General features: G+C 41.8%; 2 protein-coding genes across 2 annotated transcripts; both read right to left on the bottom strand.

The window, feature by feature from the left end:
- Window positions 1-598: 598 nt before the first annotated feature.
- On the bottom strand, window positions 599-5045 carry LOC144715581 (uncharacterized). The gene is made up of 7 exons (XM_078590518.1): window positions 4720-5045; window positions 3874-4176; window positions 2863-3071; window positions 2731-2779; window positions 2502-2591; window positions 2348-2410; window positions 599-2254 (listed from the first exon to the last, which is right to left on the bottom strand). The coding sequence occupies exons 1-7, from the start codon at window positions 4885-4887 to the stop codon at window positions 809-811; spliced, it is 2328 nt and encodes a 775-aa protein (XP_078446644.1). The 5' UTR covers window positions 4888-5045; the 3' UTR covers window positions 599-808.
- Window positions 5046-7461: 2416 nt separating this feature from the next.
- Window positions 7462-11578, bottom strand: APG8H (Ubiquitin-like superfamily protein). Its single transcript, XM_078590808.1, has 6 exons — window positions 11418-11578; window positions 11275-11330; window positions 10209-10261; window positions 8740-8858; window positions 7771-7884; window positions 7462-7706 (listed from the first exon to the last, which is right to left on the bottom strand). The coding sequence occupies exons 1-6, from the start codon at window positions 11455-11457 to the stop codon at window positions 7672-7674; spliced, it is 417 nt and encodes a 138-aa protein (XP_078446934.1). The 5' UTR covers window positions 11458-11578; the 3' UTR covers window positions 7462-7671.
- Window positions 11579-22868: the final 11290 nt, after the last annotated feature.

The raw sequence follows: 22868 nt of genomic DNA, 5'->3' as shown, positions 1-22868 counted from the left end.
ATTACACCAATCACCAAAAGCCTTGAGTCTAAAGAGTAAGACAAGAAATGGGAGAAGATCTACACAACTAAAAAATGCAATTAAAATTGGATCAGAATATCGAAAGCATAGTGCAAACTAAAACTGGATTTTCTTGGTCAAGTTTGATATCTTTTAATTAATTATTGAACAAAAAGCACCAGTAAAACAACCTCTTGCAAAATTTTAAACGAACTCTTGATTCTCAAATCATCCAATGCAAAATTTAGATCACATTTCCTAATCAACGTGCTTGACATTTCAGCCCTAGGTTTTGTGAGTCATCTCTGGATCAAATTAAGTCCATGAAACCTGTTTCAACCACAGAAATCCAGCATGGATCAAACAACTGATATTAATATTTGAACTTCCCAATGAATCTTACAGTACTTCATTGGATTTCTATTATAGTGCCACCATCCATCCATATCATACATTTACATCTCTTTGTTTTCAATTCATCTTTTCAAGGATGGTCTTAGTATGTATTAGATAACCCAAAGCATCTAACACTGCCCTTTAATAAAAATTATCTTTGATTTCTACTGACTCCACTTAACTCCACTAACTCAAAATCAGATGGACTAAAGAACATACTTTCCATCTTCTACAGTCTGTGAATCAACCACAGATAGAAACAAAGATAAGGAATTAGAGAGATAGAAACAAAGACAAGTGGGCATCTTCCCAGGCTCCAAAAAAAAACAAAAATTGCCTAATAAGGAAGCAAAAGAAGGGAATTACGCACCAAGAATGAACATCTGCACATGCTTCTACAAGCAGCCACTGACTATCTTGTCCTGTTGGCCGAGGAGAAGAGCTTCTGCCCTGCCCCATTCTTCCAAACACCCCTCACAGGAATCCCCTCACCGCCGTTAATAGCAGCAGGCTCTTCTTCTACTTGCTCGGCTAACACCGAGCCATCCACTCCCAGTCTCACTCTATGAAACTTGGAGACTTTCTTTGGCCTCTGCCTATTAGAAGCTTGATTATCACCACCGGCTACTTCTGTCGCGTGTTGCTTCTGTGTCTGCTTGGAATGAGCTGCCCTGTACCCGTCTTTGGACAGCACCTCCACCCCTTCTTCAGGCCGGTAATTCGACTGAAGCTTCCTGACAGCTTCTAGAATCCCATCTGCCAAGGAGTTACTGCTGGCCGGAGCCGGCGGTGTCGGTATCGACTTGCCTTTACCCTTGGCCTGTTGCTTCTTGATGGCGCCGGTTCTAGCGCTGAAAGAACTGAGGAGGTCTCTCTGTTTCTCGGGGTCCGGACACAGCCTGGCGAGTTCAGGAACGAGATGGAGGAGTCCAAACTGCTCCACATAGGAGAGATACTCCTGAGAATCCGACAACCCTTGTCGAAATTCTGCAGAAATGTGCTTGAATGCAGAGAATTTCTCTTCATCCATGCCCAGATCTTCCCTGATCCTGTCCACCAGGGCCTTGTTTGCTGCTCGGATATTCTCCTCCTCTGCTACCCGGAGGTCGGGGGCCGAGGACGAGTGATTCATCCCCTTGCCACTGCTACTGCTGCCACTGCCGCCACTCGTAAGGTTGGATATAGGCGGTTTGTTCTTGTCCACAGGCTTGTTCTGGTCAGAGAAGGTTGCTCGGGGCTGAGAGGTGCTTCTGGAACTTGAAGGCTTTGAAGGCGTGAATTCCTGTGCGGGCGTTGGCCAGAGTTGCGTGGAGTTCATAGGTGGTGATGGTCTTGCATTGCGGGAAGGCGCGGGTCGGACGACCACCGCATTTCGGTGGCGGATATGGGCGGCAATTGTGGGCTTGCTAGACTGCAAAGATGGCTTGAGCTGGGCTGGTTCTGGTGCACCGGGCAGCGGTGGAAAGGCCTCTCCCCCCAACCGAGATGGCAGGCCTGGTCCCTGGACGAGTGCGTGAGCGTATCTTGAGGATGCTTCTGGCGGGTCCCGGTCAGAGAGGGGAGGAAATGAGGATTCTTCTATGATGGGCGGCGAAGAGCTATCTCTGGCGCTTTGGGCAGCAGAGTTGCTGCCGTTTACAGTCCTCAGAGATGGTGCTCCCTCGGTTGGGAGTACCGGACGGGCCTGCGCCTGACTCGTATCAGTGGTTGTTGCCGATTCAAAACTGGCTTGAATAGCCATGGCAAGCTGAGAATCAGACGATTCATGTCGAGGCGCATGGCCATGGCCGTGGCCGTGGCCTCTTCCCCGCCTCTGCTCTAGATCTGCCGCTCTCCGGTATCTAAAGCTGGTCGGGATCTGACAACAATTATTCAGACGATGATGATCAGAACCCACGAAAAATAATAGTAATAGCTCAGCCCTCTAAAACGTAATGGGGATAGAGGAAACCTGGAGAGCAGCATTACGCTTTGACCTGGACATACTTCCTCCATGTTCAACTGCATTGTGTCTCTGTCAAGTGGATAAGATCTCAGCGTGACTAAAATATTGGGGTATTGTTTTCAGGATATTTTATTTGAAAAAGCTAAGACAAAAGTCAAACCTTCAGCTCAGACTCAGATGGGAAGACAATAAACTTCTTGGCAAGACATGCTTCATTCTCACATAGGAAATGTTCTTGACGAAAATGGGTCTGGGGCAAAAAGAGGAGAACTATTAATCAGCATAAATCAGAGAGGGAAAAAGAATCATAGTTTAACTTTTTTTAAAGCCAATAAAGAAACTGAAGAACATAGTTTAAACAAAAAATTGAATTTAGCAGCCTCAGTCACCTCAAGATCATCATAGTTCCTAAAGTAATCATACTGCCCAGGATGTTGCCTGCTCCAAAAACAATCCAATCAGTGGGGATAATCTTGAATTATCGACATATAAAAAAAACCATTTCAATAAATTTTCATCACCTTTGGCATATGTGACACGTGTAGTGTTCAGTGGACATGTGGGTATAGAGTTCATTCTCCCCATAGAAAGGGGTTCTACAGAACTCGCATGTTGGATGACCCTTAAATCCACCACGTTCACTCTCCGTGCCATCAACCTCAGGGTCTCCGCCACTGATGTGCCTTTTGAGTTGTGCTTTTGTATAAAGTTTTTGTTCGCATATAAAAACCTGTTTCAAATGATCATATCATTAAGAAATGTGCAAGGAAAACAATAACGAAATCCGAGTAACCGCACCAACCGCATCTCAATTATGTCTCAATTAGAAACGAATGCCAAAAGTTTTAAATCATTCTTATTCCTCCAATGATCATTTGAAAGAGGAAAACATCGATTATCAAGTTACACATCGATTATCAAGTTAATCTGAATATCTCCAATTACATTCTACAAAGGAAAAGCCCCATAATGCTCCCTCCCCCCATGTGAGCAGAAATGACAGCAATACGCCTGCAATGGATTGGGGATTGTTTCTGCTCTACACACTTGTCTTTTTACATTTATATTCGAAATTTCAAAAGGTTATGGCTCAATGAGAATATACTTAATGTTATAATGATATTTTAATAGTATAAGAGTAAAAAATTGGTCAAACAGTTCTCAAGCTTAAATAGAATATAAATTACAGTGATTCACCTCGATAAAATGAATGTATCCTTGACAATGCATCAAAAGAGAAATAAAAAGAAGGCTGATATCATTAAGGAATCAGAGACATGACACCAAAATTCACTGAGAAAAGAGCAATCTACCACGTGAGGCAATGATGATAAAAAAAGACTACAAATAAGATTCAAGGGAGATTTAAACTTCAGTAAGACGAAACTAAATGAAACAGAAAAATATGCATTTTCTTCAGAAAACTTCACAGAACTTCAGAAATAAGTTTGGGTTGACGTAGAAACTTATATAGAATAGAGGGAAGAAATATGAATGTGTTTTGTTTCATTTATTTCTGGAATAGAACCAACCTTTCTACCCTCTAAACATAGACTACACATGAATAATTTGTGTCGATGAAAGAGGTGGTTCTTCAACTGATCAATATTCCTGAAGCGGCTCCTTCTCTTTCCACCACCGTCTGCCTCTTCCTCACTTCTCTCACATACGCTACATGATAGCCTGCACATAGCCTTGATCATTTGGTACTGCGCCCTATCGTCAAAATAAGCCTGTGTATCCTCGTGGTACCAAAAGTTTCCCACTTGGCCTTCTGATGGTCCAGAAGGAAATTGTGAGAAGTCTGTAATTACTCTAGTATAATCTCCCATCGCCTGCAAAAGATCATCTCAAACCCAGTCAAAGTTGAATCAATGAGAAGCTAAACATATCGAAATTCGATTCAAGTCTCCTCTTTCTTCCAAAGAAAATCAGCAACAAAAAACCCCGTATCAACTCCAGTAAGAAAATTTTCATCCAAAAAAAAAAGAATTTTGGGAGCGAGGTAGTAAATCAATTTGATCATCTCATAAATGGTCAAATTTGATTCGATGGCCGGCTGAACATGTAGAAATTTGATTAAAAAACTCACTTTTCTTCCAAAAAAACCAGGAAAAAGAAACCTGGGTATGAACTCAAGTTAGATAAAATTTCCTAAAAAAAATTATTTCGGGCGATTAAGGTAGTGAATCATTTTGATTTGATCCTCTCAATAACGGCCAAATTTGATTCTCTGACCGGCTAAACAAGAAGAAATTCGATTCAAAACTCACTTTTCTTGCCAAAGAACCGATAAACCTTGGGTATGAAATCCAGTTAGATAATTGGCATCTACATTAATTTTCAACGCAAGCGAACGCGGAAAATTCCGGAAATACCTTGGTGACGAACACGGCGGGGGACTCGATCTTGCAGAGGCAACAGCGGCGATCTTCGAGGACGAACCGCATGCGCACCACACAAGTCGAGCAGACCTCACGGTGGCCGCAGGCGCCATAGGCCACCCATTCGAGGCTTTCAGCGCAGATGATGCAAGTATCGTCCATGGCAGATCAAATGACAGAACAAAACTACGATCTTTGCACAAATCTGATGCGAAATCACCGGCGGCAGATCTTCAGGAGAAGAATCGCGAAGATTTCTGAGATCGAATCGCTTCGCAATTGAACTGGTAAGGAAGAGGAAGCCGCGTCTTAGCCCCACCTTCTCCGAAGAGTGCCATGGATATAAGCCCTTTATATAGTTTTCACAAAAGTATTAAAATAGGAATTTACCAATATTTTCTAATAAGTTTTAGTAAATCAAAATCTAGTTATTACAATAAATATAACCTAATTCAACCTAAATTAAATATCTGTATGAAGTTTTCACAGATAAATTCTATCAAAGATCTGTTTGAAGTCTTTTTGAAATGTACAACTCTTTAGAAAACTCAGTTTTCACAATTGCCCTTTGTAGTTTTTAACTCCTGAGTGAGTGACTTTGAGGAAAATACATGTCATCATATTGGTTATTTGATTTCTATCAAGTATATGACAGCCCTAAAAAACCTTACAAAAAACAAGTTTAAAACCCCAAGATATCTCAGTATTTAGTTTTAAAATCCAAGAAAACACAAGATATTTTGCTTCACTCATCATCATGTAAAGAAGAAAAAATATGTCCAGTGTTCTCTATCCATGATAAAAATCTTACATGATCAGCTCAACATGAACTGGTTTATATACTGTTCTTGAGCTGTGCATGTACAAGAACTGATGAAAATTAGGTTTCATGAAAAAGTTAACGTGATCATTTGTACCCTCAAGAGCATGAAGTGAAGCTTAGCATCCCAATGGCTGAAAAATCGAAGTATCGATGGGTTAAAAATATCCATGATTAATTATGTAATATGTAAGATATAGCTAATTAATGAAGGTTAGACAATAAAAGGTAAGTCTTTAGACATATATATTGTATAGTTTAAGGGCTTAGAGGATCACATGCAGAAGGTTTATAAGACTTTAGATGATATATTTGAAGGTTGAAGTTTTATGCAAAAATATTTTTAAAGTATAATGAATTTCACGCATGTGAGAAATCTTAGGGTGCCCATCCTTCTTTCCTCTCTTCTAAAGCACTCTCCTGCATGTCTATATGAGTGGTATGGCGAGAAAACCATTACAAATATCTGGTTATACGATTTGAGAAACAAAGGATGAGCTTTGAGATGCCAATGTTGATGGAAATATATGTGTCCGGCAAGCCAAGTTTTGGACAACTTAACTTCAGTTTGGGTGAGGCAGTATTTAAACACTGATTATTTGTGATTGGTTGTAAAGGGCCCAATTCCAATTTAGTCACATATTATCTCACATGGAGAATAAGTGACTTAATTATAATTATGTGAGTCACTTAACATGAAAATATAACTGGAAAAAATGGGAAAATATAGCGTAACAGGACTGTGAGACACATACAGAATGTGGCCTATTACAAAATTTATGTAAAAAGTTGAACCAAGATTATCTAAATAATCTTAGTAAATTATGTTAATACATAATATTATACATATTAATATAATAATTCCTATGAATTTTTACACAACAATAATGTATGATATGTTACATTATTGTTTAGCTTATTTTAGGAAATAATCAAAACTATATCAAGGTATTGATATGATTAAGTGAAAATTGTGTAGATGTTACGTTGACATGAGTTATACACATTGTATCAACTTTTTATTAACTTTTTAACTGATACTTATTTTCACTAACGTAGCGTAAATATCATATTTTAAAATAAGAATATGTAAATGATGGTTCGAATGGATCTTGCATTTTAATATTAATAACAATACCAATAAATGTAAGAGAACTTAGCTGAATTGATATTATTAAGGGGACTTAAAAATTAACTCTTAGTAATATATTTCTCATTCATTTGGTATTAACTTCATGAATTTTTAATGTAAACCCTTCATTTATCTGAAAATATTTTTTCTTGAAATGAACTAGCCTAAATTCTTTACTCAAATATACTATTTCATTCTAGGAATTGCGAAATAAATCCTTTGACTTACTTATGATTATGTTCGTATGCCAACTCTTTGCAAGTTATCATTGGTTTTTTACAATTAAATTTAAGTTATGAGAAAACACCATGTGATATCTTCAAAATATTTCACTCTCCCACTATTTCACCACTTCACACACTTTTATAGAAAAGATATAACACATAAAATGTTACATTTTTATTGAGTTATTCAGAAATTCAAAATTATTGTAGTAAAAAATCAAAATGAGTTATTGTACAAATTAAATTAATCGCATTAGAAACCTTTATAGAGAAATATGTAATTTATGAAAAAGTTTTTACAGAGAAATTAAAAATTTACCTTTATGCTCAAGATTCAAGAGGGAATAGAACAATTCCCTCTTGAGTCTTGAGCATCATTTCTTAGATATTAAAGTGTAATGTTCTCATTTATGGTTATGCTATTCATTATCCTTAATGCCATCTGCTATCCTTGACATTATCCGTTATCTTTAATAGTAACCATTATCCATAATGTTATCCACTTCTTGGTACTGTCATCTCACTACAGTATAAAGGGAGAGAGCAATATCCAGTATCCATATCCAACAAAAGGCAAATTCATTCTTCAGTCATAAAACAAATCATTTACAACATATAAAATATTAAAATGAAGTCAACGACTGGGGATAAATATGTGCACTTGACTTACATGTAACCCACACCATGCACAACAGGGAAAGTCACATGTTGACTTTTGTGTAATAAAAGGGCACCAAAAGTCAAAACGTTTTCATAATATACGTGCACAGTCAGAGACCCTGTTTCTTCATCCCAGAAGTCAAATCTGAAAAAATAATAAAGTTAACAGCTGCCAAATAATTGATGCACTATTTTCATAACTTTCTTACTGTTCTCAGAGATCACATCCATTATTGAACCAAAAGTCTTCTCGCTGCAGTAACACATGTACAGGAAACCGTCCTCGTCCCGGCAGGTCTCGTAAATGGAGTCTAGGCGGCTTGCTGGAGTAGTGATTGCCGGGTTATAAAGAGAGAGTCAAACCAAAGATGGAGAAGAGAGATAAAGGGTGAATTGAAATTGGATCAAGAGAAAAAAAGAGGCAAACAAAAGATGGGTTTCAGAGATGATGAGGCAGTAGCAGACAAGGTAGACAGAAAGAGTCAATCAAAGTAGGGTGAGAGAGAGAAAAAGCTTGAAAGAATAAAAGACGATTAAAGCTGAATTACTGTCAGAGAGCCAATGGAAGATGGGGTTGAGGGAGAAAGACAGTAAAGAGAAGGGCTAGAGAGGGACCAATTAGAAGATGGCTTCAAGAGAAAATTTATCAGTTGAAAATGGGCCTGGCGGAAAAAGGTCCATGAAACATGGGTTAGCCAAACAGTAATGGGAAAGAGCCGAACACTGTTAAGTAAAAGAACGAGACTATGAAAGTCAGGTGGAAGAAAAAGACAAACAAAAAATGGATGAGCGAGAGAGAGAGAGTCAACGGAAGATGGGGGTGAGAGAGGGAGATCGTTTCAAGAGAAATTAGTCAGCCTAAAATGGGCCCAGGAGAAAAAGTGTCAACGAAAATGGGTTAGAGAATGAAATACTTGAATGGATGATGGAAAGAGCCAATCAAAGTTAAGTTAGTGAGAGAAAGAAACTGCAACAGTAGGATTAGAGAGAGACAATCAAACATGGATTTGCGAGAGAAAGACTCAGTGAGAGTAGGGGTACAGAGAGTCCCATTAGAAGATGGCTTAAAGAGAAAAGAATTCCATCGAAAATGGGCCAGGGATAAAAAATGTGCACCAACAATGAATCAGAGAGAAAAGTGCTAAGGGGAAGATGGGTTAAAGGGAGGACACACTCACAGGTTGGGGGTAGACTGTTCTTGACGAAGACAAAGAGGGCTTTTCCAGGGGGAAGGTGGAGCCTGCTGCTGATGATGTGGATGAACTGCCCCACAGTCATTTCACGGGGGACTAAGTACCTGGGAACATACCAATAAAGTTGATTCATGATGTGATACAATCCCTGTCGTATCTAGGACATTTTCATCATTTCGCATGCCCGGGATACTTTCTTCTTTTAATGTTTTAGGGATTTTCCCTTTCAATCATTGTAGCCCTCCTATTGGGAGGGGAGAGAAGAAAATTTTCAAGTTAGTTCCCATATCTCCTCCCCCAGCAAAGTCCATTCAGCCGCCTATCTCCATTCAGCTGATGTGCATCCCCCTCCCTCAGCCGATGATCTTTCTGGAACTCTCCCTCTCTCCCTCCTCTATCTCTATCTTCCCAATAAGAACTCTCAGGATCTTATCATAATGTCATGGCCCCCATGATTTTCAGTGAACTCCACAGAGGGTAGGAGTGGAGAGTGAGATGGAAGAAAAACAAGAGAGAAAGACAGAGGGATGAAGAAGAGAGGTAGAGAAAGAAGAGAGCAGGGTAGCTTATCCCTTGCTCTTGATGAAGATGAAAACAAACTCAAATAAGACCAGGGTTCCTTGCCCTTGTCTAGGAATAGGAACCCTAAGATGGAAATCAAAATAATACCCCTACTTCTAACCGTTCTCATAAGATGTCGGTCAGCCAGCGGGATACTTTAGTAGGGTTTTTTTCTAAAAAAGTGTAACATCTTGTCTGCCTATTTGAGGCAGACAGAACATTAATAAAAGAGATAAAATTCTAGGGTTTATTTCGAGCTCCCAGGGCAGCAGGCTCCTCCCATCATCCTGCCTCTCTCTCTTCCGTTCATCTAAAGATTGACAATTTCACCTCTGGGAAAATTGAACGGTCAACCTTTTTCTTATTTTTTCTTGCAAAGAGGTCTAGTGAGGGAGTGAAGATCATTAATATAGGTCTAGTGCGGATACACGGGTTCGAAAATGTATTCAGTAATAAATCAAAGTTAGCACTTTACTTAGCCAGTACCATCAAACTGAATCTAATTCAACCATTTACTCATTCAGTGAATGAATTTCAAGTTTAATGGCAATCCGTTTTCAACTAAAGTAGATCGTGATGCTAAGAAGCATGAAGAAGTGTATTTCCTTTATCTACCATTGAAGATTATTCCATACATATCATCTCCTTTTATGACTTATGTAATTATGTAATTCCTACCCGAGCTCTATGTATTATTCATTTTTTATCTCATTCTGCGTTATTATTCATTTAAAAAATGCGTTATTATTTATTTATCAGAAATAATTTTTGCCATTTTTGGGTTAGACCAACAAATGGAGGTAATCTATTCAACGACGAAGTAGGCCTTAGGCCCATGTTTTCTATTTTTTTCTTTTTGATGGAAATATTTCAAAACAGAGAAAGAGGCTCACTTTTTCTTCTCCAGCTCGGGGATATCAGTCCTTGAAAATCTCTCCGCAACAACCTGAAGAGTTGGTATTCAAAGGTCAGGAATGGGAAAAAAATCACAAATTTGATGCCAAATAAAATGAAAAATGGTATTTAAGGTAGGATCCGTAACCAAGGGAATAAGATGATGAGAAATAATACTCATTTACAAATGATATATTGAATCAAGAATCTATTGTCCAGGACCCCCTCCTGAACGTTTCTTTCAAGTAAGGAATCTAAAATTGAACTTTTCGGCCATGTCCAGGTTATGAGATTATTGACTACGGAATTAAAGGACAAACAGATAAAGGAAAATAAATACGACTAGGATAATTCTCATTCACAGATTCAAAACTCAAAAAGGTCTTTTAAAAAATGCGATCAATACTTTTCTCAGTGTATTGCTCGAGTAAAAAAGCAAAAAGCTTTTCCAAGTCGTAATTATTGACACAATAACTTAACGGAATTCTCTCAAATACAGAATTTCAGATTATTCTAAGGGGCTTTTCAATTAATGACACAATAACTTTATAGAAGATTGGGAAGCTAATGTTCTTCCCCTTCCTGTTTGCTTTCTGCTCTCGACATTAGAGAACAAAATTGATCACTTTCAAAGATATCTATTCATTTATTAGTACAAAATAAACGAGTCAAGAAGCAGAGACTTTTCATACTTTATATCAGAAACAGAATTTCAAATAATTCTCAGAGGGTTTCCAGTTATTACACTAACTTTACTTACGACTGGGAACTTCAACCCTCTTTCGTCACATTTCTATGCCATATTCAATTTAAATTCAATTTTGACATATTTAAGGATGCCTCTTCATTTGTCGCGACAAGATCCTCCAAAATTGATCAGCAATCAATAAGAAGAATTCACCAAAGTGAAGATGAAAAATCTAGTACCACACGCAGCTTCGGTTCCTAGAAGAAAGACATTATCCTTTTAAAAACTCCAAACGAATCAAATCCAATCAACCCTCCATCCTACGCACGGCAAAGACATCATAATCCAAAAGAAAAAAAATCAAAGGCAGTTCTTACGGGGATCCGATCTGGATACTTGAAGATGATTTCCTTCGACTCCTGCAGCCTTTCCGCTGAAACACCGCGGAAAATAGAGCAATCAGAAAATGGGTTCCTGTTTAAATCGCCAAAAACAGAGAATATCAACAAGTGGGCGTAACCGAATGAGAATTCCTCCTTGAAAGTCTTCGTCTTCGTCATGGCGCTAAAAAAAGATGATTTCTTGGGCGAAGACGAAGCTTTGGAGAAGCGGAATTCGCTCTCGACGATGCTCAAATCCAAGATTTCTTTTCGTCGCCGTCTCTTCCTGATTTTGTTCTGTCTTTTCTCCTGAATTTCTTCTGCCGGAGAGATGCTGGACGGATGACGCTATCGATACGTCATCCTTCACTTCCACTGGCGTCATCTGTCGTCCATCATCTTACCTGACCTCTGAACCAAGGCTCTCGTTACACTCCCATTCCCCTCTATTACCGTCATCTGCCATCCATCATCTGACCTGACCTCGGACCCAAGGCTCTCGTTCCGTTCCCGTCCCGTCTATTACTCTCGTCTATCATCCGTCATCTGACCTCACCTCGGAACCAAGGCTCTCATTCCGTTCCCATCCCGTCTATTACTGTCGTCTATCATCTGTCTTCTGCCCTGACCTCGGACCCAAGGCTCTCGTTCCGTTCCCATCCCGTCTATTACTGTCGTCTATCATTCGTCTTCTGACCTCACCTCGGACCCAAGGCTCTTGTTCCGTTCCCGTCCCGTCTATTGCTGTCATCTATCATCCGTTGATGGGGGACCATCCACAAGCCGAAGCACATGATCAACCTGTTGCGACACGTGAGCAGCCATGCTGCGAAGCCCGAGCCAATGCGAAGGATCCGGAGTTCAAGTACACGGCTTGAGGAGGAAGCTTCCCCGAACCATTTTCTTTGCGTTTTCATGCATTTTCTTCGTTGTGTTTTTTGGGGAGGGCCTCCGTGTTTTTGGCCCTTCCATCGCATTTCGAACCGTGGTTTTACGGCTCGATTAGGGGTTTTCCCTAATTACGGGCCGACCCCTAGGGTTTTCTCTCTTCCCCTATAAAAGGAAAAGAGATGCCCTAGAGGAGGAGAAGAAGAAATTATTGTTGTTTTGCAGCTTGTTTGGAAGAGGAGAGAACCTCCAAGAGAGGGGAGGGATCCCTTGAGGGAGAAGAGGAAGCTGCCGCCGCCTCGCCGCCGCCGACTCCCGCCGTCGATCGGAATTCGCATCAGCAACGCCGCTGTGTCGCCGTTGCCGCCCCGCTTCCGTCTCTCGGAGGAGAGACCGCCGGAGTACGCCGCCGTCGCCGCCGCCGCCGCCAACTCCGGCGCCCCAGCGGCAGCCGCCGGCGCCCTAGCAAGGACGCCTGCCGATGCCGCCAACCTAGGCACCAGTTCGACGCTGTCGCCAGCCAGCAGCGGACGCCCAAATCAGGGCATCCGCTGCCGGCTAGCAACCGGCTCCTGCCCTGAACGCCGCCCGCCCGACAGACGCCAAGCAGGGTGCCCCGCCACCGCCAGCCGGCCTCGCCGAACCAAGGGCGCCGCCCTTGAATCGCCAACGGCGGCCCCAAACAGGGTGCCGCCCTGTCCACCAGCCGCGTTCGGATCCTGGATGCCCGCCCGCCGACCCGCTGCCGACGCCCCAAGCGGGACGCCTGCTTGCCCGCCAATCCGGCTGCGTTCGGCCCCGTTCGGCGCACCCGCCGCTCGCCCGTGAACGGCGGTCCCCAGTCTGGGTGCCCGTCGCCGGCCGCCCGCCGACCCTAACTTGTTCAACCTAGGGTCCAGCCGCTCCGCCCCATTGTTTGCCCCCGGACCGCCTGAACGCCGAATCGCCGCCGCTGAGTCGCCGGAACGCCCAGAAACGCCGCCGTCGGAAGCCCTAGCCGGGAGAGGACGGCGACGAGCCGTGACTGAGTTGACTCAGCGCGAACAGACCGATTCCCACGCTGAGTCAACCTGGCCTGACCCAGTTTTAAGTGACCGGCGAGTCACGACCAAGTCGACTCAGCGTCGATTCGGTTTTAAAGAAAGGGCATTCGAAGGTAAATCAGTGACCTGTCAGGGGTATTTTTATCAAGACAAGGAGGGAAAGAGAGTTAGGGTTTGGACGAGCTGCAGCCGCCGCCGCGCCGCCCGCCGCCACGCACGCGCTGCCGCGCGCCGCCAACGCCGCTGCTGCTCGCCGCCGCGCCGCCGTCGTCGCCGCCACCGCCGCTGCCTCCGGCCACCGCCGCCAACCGCCACCGCTGCTGCTGCCTCGCCCGCCGCCGCCACCGCCACGCCGCGCGCGCCGCCGCCTCCGATTGCCGACAACGCTCGCCACCACTATCGCCGCCTCCGACCGCAGCTTGCCACTGCCTCCGCCCAGCGTGCCTGCTAATCACCCGGACGCCATCGCTTACCCTGACGTCGCCCGCCGGACCACCTCTGTTTGGCCACCCACCCGCCGCCACATCGGACGATACACGCCAAATCAAACTCGGCTTCGATCCACCACGATCTACCGGACCTCGGTCCCATAGGTCAACCATCCCCCCCCCCTTTTGAGTATTATTACTTCTTTCAATATTTTCTCGCGTGCTCCGGCGCCCCCGGCCGGCGTGCCTTGTAATCACCCAGACGGCATCGCCACTCCTGACGCCGCTCGCCGGACCACCTCTGTTTGGCCACCCGCCCGCCGCCACATCGGACGGTACACGCCAAATCAAACTCGGCTTCAATCCACCACGATCTACCGGACCTCGGTCCCATAGGTCAACCATCCCCCCCCCCTTTTGAGTATTATTACTTCTTTCAATATTTTCTCGCGTGCTCCACTGCCTCCGCCCGGCGTGCCTGCTAATCACCCGGACGCCATCGCGCACCCTGACGCCGCCCGGACCACCTCTATTTGGCCACCCGCCCGCCACACATCGGACGATACACGCCAAATCAAACTCGGCTTCGATCCACCACGATCTACCAGACCTCGGTCCCATAGGTCAACCATCCCCCCACCCCTTTTGAGTATTATTACTTCTTTCAATATTTTCTCGCGTGCTCCACTGCCTCCGCCCGGCGTGCCTGCTAATCACCCGGACGCCATCGCTTACCCTGACGTCGCCCGCCGGACCACCTCTATTTGGCCACCCGCCCGCCGCCACATCGGACGATACACGCCAAATCAAACTCGGCTTCGATCCACCACGATCTACCGGACCTCGGTCCCATAGGTCAACCATCCCCCCACCCCTTTTGAGTATTATTACTTCTTTCAATATTTTCTCGCGTGCTCCACTGCCTCCGCCCGGCGTGCCTGCTAATCGCCCAGACGCCATCGCTACCCTCGACGCCGCCGGACCACCTCTATTTGGCCACCCGCCCGCCGCCACATCGGACGATACACGCCAAATCAAACTCGGCTTCGATCCACCACGATCTACCGGACCTCGGTCCCATAGGTCAACCATCCCCCCCCCCCTTTTGAGTATTATTACTTCTTTCAATATTTTCTCGCGTGCTCCACCTCCGAGGGTTATCCGTTATACGTTTCCTGTTCCTTGGGTTTGGGGAGAGTTGTCACCCTTGTCCGTTCCATCCCACCCTTGTTGCCGAGAGTAGACAGTCGGATCGAGGATACCCGCACCGTCAGAGTTTATCGTTGATTTATCGGGTCATTAGGAGTTGGATCGTACGTGGCACGTACGGATCACTTCCAAGGGGTTCGTCTTACTTCAATTGTTGACTTGTGCTTCTCATTAATTTCGACGAACCTGCATCAAGAGTGATCATCAACTGAATTATTATACGTGATCGGTTATCTCACCCTGTGTTGCAACGCGAGCTGTCAATCTCGGCCGGACGTGTTGCACCCTCCGTCTTCTGACCTCACCTCGGAACCAGGGCGCTCGTTCCGTTCCCGTCCCGTCTATTATTGTCGTCTATCATCCGTCATCTGACCTGACCTCAGACCCAAGGCTCTCGTTCCGTTCCCGTCCCGTCTATTATTGTCGTCTATCATCCGTCATCTGACCTCACCTCGGAACCAAGGCTCTCATTCTGTTCCCATCCCGTCTATTACTGTCATCTATGATCCATCATCTGACCTGACCTCGCAACCAAGGCACTCGTTCTGTTCCCCTCTCATATATTACTGTCGTCTATGATCCGTCATCTGACCTGACCTCGCAACCAAGGCACTCGTTCTGTTCCCCTCTCATATATTACTGTCGTCTATCATCTGTCATCTGACCTCACCTCGGAACCAAGGCTCTCGTACCGTTCCCGTCCCGTCTATTACTGTTGTCTATCATCTTTCATCTGACCTGACCTCGGACCCAAGGCCCTCGTTCCGTTCATGTCCCTTCTATTATTGTCGTCTATCATCCGTCATCTAACCTGACTTCGGATCCAAGGCTCTTGTTCCGTTCCCGTCCCGTCTATTACTGTCGTCTATCTTCCGTCATCTGACCTCACCTCGGAACCAAGGCTCTCGTTCCTTTCCCGTCCCTTCTATTATTGTCGTCTATCATCTGTCTTCTGACCTCACCTCAGAACCAAGGCTCTCGTTCCGTTCCCTCCCCGTCTATTATTGTCGTCTATCACCCGTCTTCTGACCTCACCTCGGAACCAAGGCTCTCATTCCGTTCCCGTCCCGTCTATTACTGTCGTCTATCATCCGTCATCTGACCTCACCTCGGAACCAAGGCTCTCATTCTGTTCCCATCCCGTCTATTACTGTCGTCTATCATCCGTCATCTGACCTCACCTCGAAACCAAGGCTCTCGTTCCGTTCCCGTCCCTTCTATTATTCTCGTCTATCATCCGTCTTCTGACCTCACATCGGAACCAAGGCTCTCGTTCCGTTCTCGTCCTGTCTATTTCTGTGATCCGTCATCTGACTTGACCTTGGAACCAAAGCTCTCGTTCCATTCCCATCCAGTCTATTTTTGGTATCTGTCATCTGTCATCCGTCATATGACCTGACCTCTGAACCAAAGCTCTTGTTCCATTCCTGTCCCATCCATTGTCGTCATCCATCATCTAACTTGACCTCCAGACCAAGACTCTTGTTCTGATACTGTTCTTTCTATTATTGTCATCTTTCATCTGACCTGACCTCTGAACTAAGGCTCCAATTCCATTCATGTTCAGCTCTCTTTCGTCATCTTATGGCGGTGATTATTCCAGGTTTACAACAGTCATCCATCCCACCATCCGTCCTGTCCAACCCCTTGGACACAAAGTGGATATGGAATTCCGAAAATGTACATTTCATGATGGACAACTGACCAAAGTACCCCACCTGTCCCAGAAAATATGAGATGTGTGATGGAGATTGAACACGAGACTAGCAAAAGGCCAAATTGAAATCCCTTGTGAGCATGAGATTTGACGATCCGAGCAGCGATTGTTAGTATGATCTTGTTAGTGACAAGCTCTCATATGTTTCGTTCCTTACCATCATCCATCGTCTATAATCTGACCTGACCTCAGAATGAATGCTGTTGATATCTTCCCCTCCCATTCTGTCCCCTCCCATTCTACGTTTACAACCATTCTACGTCTGTTCATTCATCCATTTTGTCCAGACCTTTGGCCTGAAACTGGAAGTGGAACAAAATTGTAGACTGTGTGATGGATAACTGGCCAAAGTATGATTCCATCCTGTTCCGTCTGTCCATAAGCCTAACGTACCTAGAGCAAGTAGGATGCCATAATCTGATCAGTGATTGTATGCCTTAGATGACAAGTCTCTTTTGAATATATTAAATGTTTACTCTCTAAAACTGTTAGGATGAATTATGGGAGAGAAATCGGTTGGAAGCAAGGGTAGAGATTGTCTTAAATTTTTAGGAGAAGCCATTGATCTTAGCTGGATCTATTTAATATGTGAACCATGTATATTATTTATCCATCGACTGGGATCAAGTTCAAGCTTATTATTACATTTTTTATGAAAAGTGAAACTTTACGTACGCATTCCATTCATGTAATTCTTCAAATTTTTATTTTATGTTTCCTGTATTATATAGGATTTACTACTTCTGCCCTTTATGGTATTTTGATCCCTAACTGAGAAAAAAACTTGTGTTGAATCAACAATGTACTCATGATGTGATGGAAATATATGTGGCCGACAAGCCAATCACACATTCCACATCTCATTCGACATTGATTGGTAGGACATATTCATTATAGTGCACGTGTGATGCTTATAATGAAGTCCATGAGTACATGATCAGAATTAATGAAGTATGATGAGATCAGTATACGGAGATCACTAGTCTTTAAGCATGTCTTCTAAATATTCATATTCGAAGGATACGTGAGAAGGACATCGAAGTATCTGGATAGAGTAGTACTATCTGGCCTCACTCATATGATGAGTATGGCCGTTCCCGTAACCATTAGTGCAGAGACACTAAGGATAGATAGTGGGTGCTCTTTAGTGGAAAGAGTTCACTGAATTGACCCGTATAAATCCCTGAATGGTATTACACCAAACTATCAATCAGGTTGATTCACGTCACGGTTGTGTAATTGGTCCTTAGACCTGAGACACCAAAGGCGTCATGTGGACGGACAGCTGTACTTTGACTATGGCCAACGAGTCTCTAATCATGAGATTCTAAATGGTCTTAGTTCGGGTACACCAAGAAGTTCACAAAGACGATTGCGTGGTCAAGATGGGATCGTCCACCCTCGGTATAAGAGGTGACAGCTCAAGGAAGATGATGCAATGAAGTCCTTGGCCAAGGTAGTGAAATATCATAGAATAGTCTCCGATGATTTCCGAATGCATTAGTACTAACTCGGATGACCGATTAGGGTTTGACAGTTGGCCATACCCTAGGTCGTACAAGGAGCGTCAAGTGGATGGGGGACTATACATACACGAAAACCGATGAGGAACAAGTTCAATGAAGTGAGTCGATACACACTCATTTGTATCTTCTATAACACGAGTTGTAGCTTAGCACCCCACGTGTTGGAGACTCAACCTATCAATTGGGTTAAATCGATCCGATATTAATTAATCTATATGATGATATAGTTAATTAATTTTAAAGGCCAATAAAGGTTATTCGGCCATTGGAGTGATTAGTTAGTCTGATACATGGGCCTATTGGGTCACACCAAATGGTCTTTGGACATCGAAAGATATAATTAAGTTTTAGGGTTTTTTATGAAAAATACACACTTAGTATAAATAGGGTAAGGCCCTGAATGATTCATCCAGGCCATAAATATTTAGTGGCCTTTCCCATTCTTCTTCCTTCTCCCCACACCCCCTCTCCATCCCCGATGCGATCGGGACGATGTAATGAGGATGACGGAGAAAGAACGGGGTTCATCAACAAGGAGGAGATTTGACGTGCTATGGATCACATGGATACGTCTAGAGGATGTACAGTTGAGCAGCATGACTCGTCTCACTCCAGGATCCAAGAAATCACATATGCGATCTGTGCAAAGGTACTTTGTTTCAGAGTTTTAATGATGCCATTTGATTTCGTTCAAGTCTTCCACTGCGGAATATTTTGATTTCTTCATCCATGTCAAGGCCTTTAGAACCCAACATGATGATATTCCTAGTTTAACCAAAAATTATTTTATTTGATCCGGTACTTGAATTTTAATAGCTGTGTGGACCAACACTATGCCTAAATTTTTCAGTGACATAATTTTGAAATCAAATAATCAACTCAACTTATTTAGGACTAAGTATCACAATATTTAGGAAGTTTCACTTGGCTTAGAACCCTCATGGTAATCATAGACAGTTTACAATAATATCTTATCGTCCAACTTCCGTAGTTTATACTTTATTTCTCTAACTATGTTTATATCATAATTTGACTAATGGAGTAGGCTATTCTTATTCAAAACACCAATATAAGATTATCAAAAAAGTATCTTTGGTGAAGTACTTATGTAATAGTGATTGATATTTAATGGTCCTACATTATCAAGAAGAGTGTTGTCACCACAGGATATCCATTTCAATGATGTGTTAATTCTGTCTAGTATGTTATTGATAACTGGTAGCTATAAAGTTAATATCTACTCAATTAATGAACGACATGTCTATCACGTGACGGCTCAGATGTGACAGGATGGCTAACGAATCATGACAGACAGAAGCATGACAGGATGTTTGTCACATCTCCTGCCATGTCACGTGTCAATGGATTTTACAAAAAATGGTCACATCTTCGTCATCCATCACTAGATCCATCATCCCATTCCTTGTGCTGTCACCAGACGGTGTCCCATTCACAGAGGATGGGAGGACATCTCTCTCGATCTACCTCTCTATCTCTCTCTATCTATCTCGTTCTCCCCCCCTCCCTCTTTCTCTCTCTCAAGACTCCCTCTCTCCCTCCCTCTGTCAATCTTCCTCTCCCCCTTAAAACTCCCCTTCTCATTCTTCTGATGATCCTATCTTTCTCTCTTTCTCCCACCCTCTCTCTCTTTCTCTCTGTATTAGTACATATGACAATGTATTCATAAATATTTTTCAAAAATTTTTAAAAAAATTATTTACGACCATAATACTCTTCTTTTATTATAAACTGAATGGATTTTGTTTTATTTTAATTTTATTTTTACGTAATTAAATTTTTTAATATCATATAGGCTCCTATATGTAAATACTTCCATATATTTTGGTGTCATCTTATACTTAACATGACAAATTGTATTATTTTTAGATTATGGAACTAAATAGTGAGGTATTAATTTTATTTTTATCTCTATTATAATACAACATTTTTAAAATTTTAAAAATTTATTTTTCCCCATAATATTTCTCATTTAATTCTAAACAGAAAAAAATATTACCCCCTTTTTGTATGCTTTAAAATTTCTGTCACCATCATCATTTGCAATGGTCATCCCATCATGTCATACTTCTGAGACCCTCCATCACTGTCATGTCACCCATCACTGGTTTTCCATCACATCAACCGTCACGGGGCTAAAAATTGTTATCTGTCACCATCACATCATCTGTCATGGATCGGTCGCCGTGATGAATGACATGACAGATGATGTTTGCCATTATCTAGACTCAATGAATTCCTTAGGCTATATATCACTCTCTCCTAAACTGTTTAAAGTGCAAGACAATGTTTGATAGAATTAAAATTTCTTCCATCATATTATAGCTGCTTGCTTAGGTTCCTCCATGCATTGAGGTTATTTATTAATTTACATACTCTACGGGTGATGAAATTCCTTACGTCCTCTCCTTTTGTGTATATGGATTTTCATATCAGTTATGCAAGTGAGAGGTTAACTTTTTCGTGTTAAAAATCTTATATGACAATTTATTTATGATTTTTATTCCCACCTTTGTGCATGTTAATTAGCCTCACACATAGTCATTGTAACGCTCATTATTTTTTATGTACTAAAGGATAAAGTGTGCATTCTTTCTATTTTTGTACCAAAATGCCTAGCTATCTTTTAATATTTCTATAAATAAATTCTGAACTTACATGTTGTTTTTCCAAATCGTCAGCATTTACAAATATATTATGGCTAATAGGTGGCATGTATGATCAAAATGATGACCACATACCGTAGTGAAACGGAAGTGATTTGGTTCAAAAGGAAGAAATAAAACATAATAAAATGAGAAAAACACAAAACTTGGGAGGGGGACATAAAAAAATAAGCGAGATCCCCACAGATGCACACATTGTGTTTGGATCTTTGGCCTTGATTGGGATGAAACTAAATTAGTTTTTGCATTATAAGACAATGAATGGAATCTTAATGACATTTTACAAAACCTATGATCAAATCAGCAATGTAAGATTGGATTAGTGATTTCTCAATTCTTCAAGTGAGACATATTGAGCTGTTCGTATGTCTAGATGTATCAGTTATCCCTCCACATTTTCGTTATGCCTTCCAGATCATGTCGGGAATGGGTAGGAACAAAGGAGAGAAGGGAGACAAAGGGTAAGCCTTGAACAATTCTGGTTTGGGTAGATTTTTTAAAGGCCATTCCCATATTTATACCAAGCGAAAACTTTAAATGAAATACTTAGAATTTATGTATATTTTATAATCTTTAAAAAGACTATTTGCGTATGATCCTCTAGGACATTTATTAGTACTATTAATGGTTCTAGTGGCACAATAAATTTTATTGACCTTTCTATATTAATTTACTATATCATCATATAGATCAATTAATTACATATTTATTTATTCAATGAATAAGTTTAATTTTCTGCCCTTGGGGGGCTGAGCTACACCTCATGATCACGAAGATACAAATGAGTGTATTGACTCACTCATGGAATATTTTGGTCATTGGTTATCATGTATATATAACCCCTCATTTGCTTGACACCGTTAAGTTGACCTATGGTATGGTTAACTGAAAAACCATAATAGCTCATTTGACTTAGTACTAATGTGTTCGTAAATCATTTGATGAATTATTCTTTGATATTCCATTGACCTTGGCTAAAGACTTCATCTCATTGTCTTCCTTGGCTAAAGACTTCTCATATACAAAGGGCAGATGATCGCATCTTGACAACTCCCTCATATTTGAGAAATTATCGCTGCACCCAAAGTAAGACTATTCATAATATCACAATTAAGAACTTGTAGATCAAATTCAAAGAACAACCATCCATCCGGAAGGCACCTTTGGTGTCTCAAGTATCAAGACCACTTGCACAACCATGACGTAAATCAATCTGATTGACAATTTGATATAGTACTATTAAGGAATACATACAAATCAAGTTAGGAAAATATTTTTGCTAAAGAGCACACACTATGTATTCCTTGAGGCTTCACATAATGGCTATGGGATCAGCCATACTCTTCATATGAGTGAGACTAGATAGTACTATTCTATCCAGATACTTTGATGTCCTTCTCGAACATCCTTTGAATATGAATATTTTTAACACATACTTAAAGATTAATGATTGGTTTGCCGGCCACATATATTTCCATATGGGACACTATGCAATTTTTAATTTTTTTGAGAATGAAAAAATTATATTTTTAGCATAACTTGAAAGTACAATTGCTTCAATCTACATATCTCTATAATAAGTTTTTTTTTTTGCTGGGTTGGACAGTGAGTAAATTAGAGATTTGGCAATAAAAAATTAAACGACTCAATGGTGTTCCCAAAGTTCTTTTAAACCTTGATGGCCAGCTCCCCTTCATCTCCTATGCCACACATTCTTGATTGCTTCAGTCTTAATGTGTATTAAGTTTTGTTATTCTCTCTAAAATGAATGTCAATATTAATACACACAGTAGATTAAGCTTCTTGCAATTTACTTGAAATGATTTTTTTCATATTAGTCTAGAACTTTTTGACGTATGGAACTTTTCTTCCAGTTCTATGCAATAATGGGTATGTAGTGAGACAAAATCAAGGAATAACCAAAAGAGATAAGTTGTACTAGTATGTGCCAGAGCATACCAATCATTTCAAAAAATATGAACACAATATTCTGTCTATACCTCAACGTTTTCCCTCAAATTTCAAAAGGTGACTTTCACAACTTGATGGGGTTTGTACATTGTAAAATAGAGAGATGACAACAGATAAAATTTAAT

This window comes from Wolffia australiana, chromosome 19 (assembly GCF_029677425.1).
Source record: "Wolffia australiana isolate 7733 chromosome 19, ASM2967742v1".
Taxonomy (NCBI): Eukaryota; Viridiplantae; Streptophyta; class Magnoliopsida; order Alismatales; family Araceae; genus Wolffia; species Wolffia australiana.
This window is presented reverse-complemented; position numbering and strand designations above follow the sequence as displayed.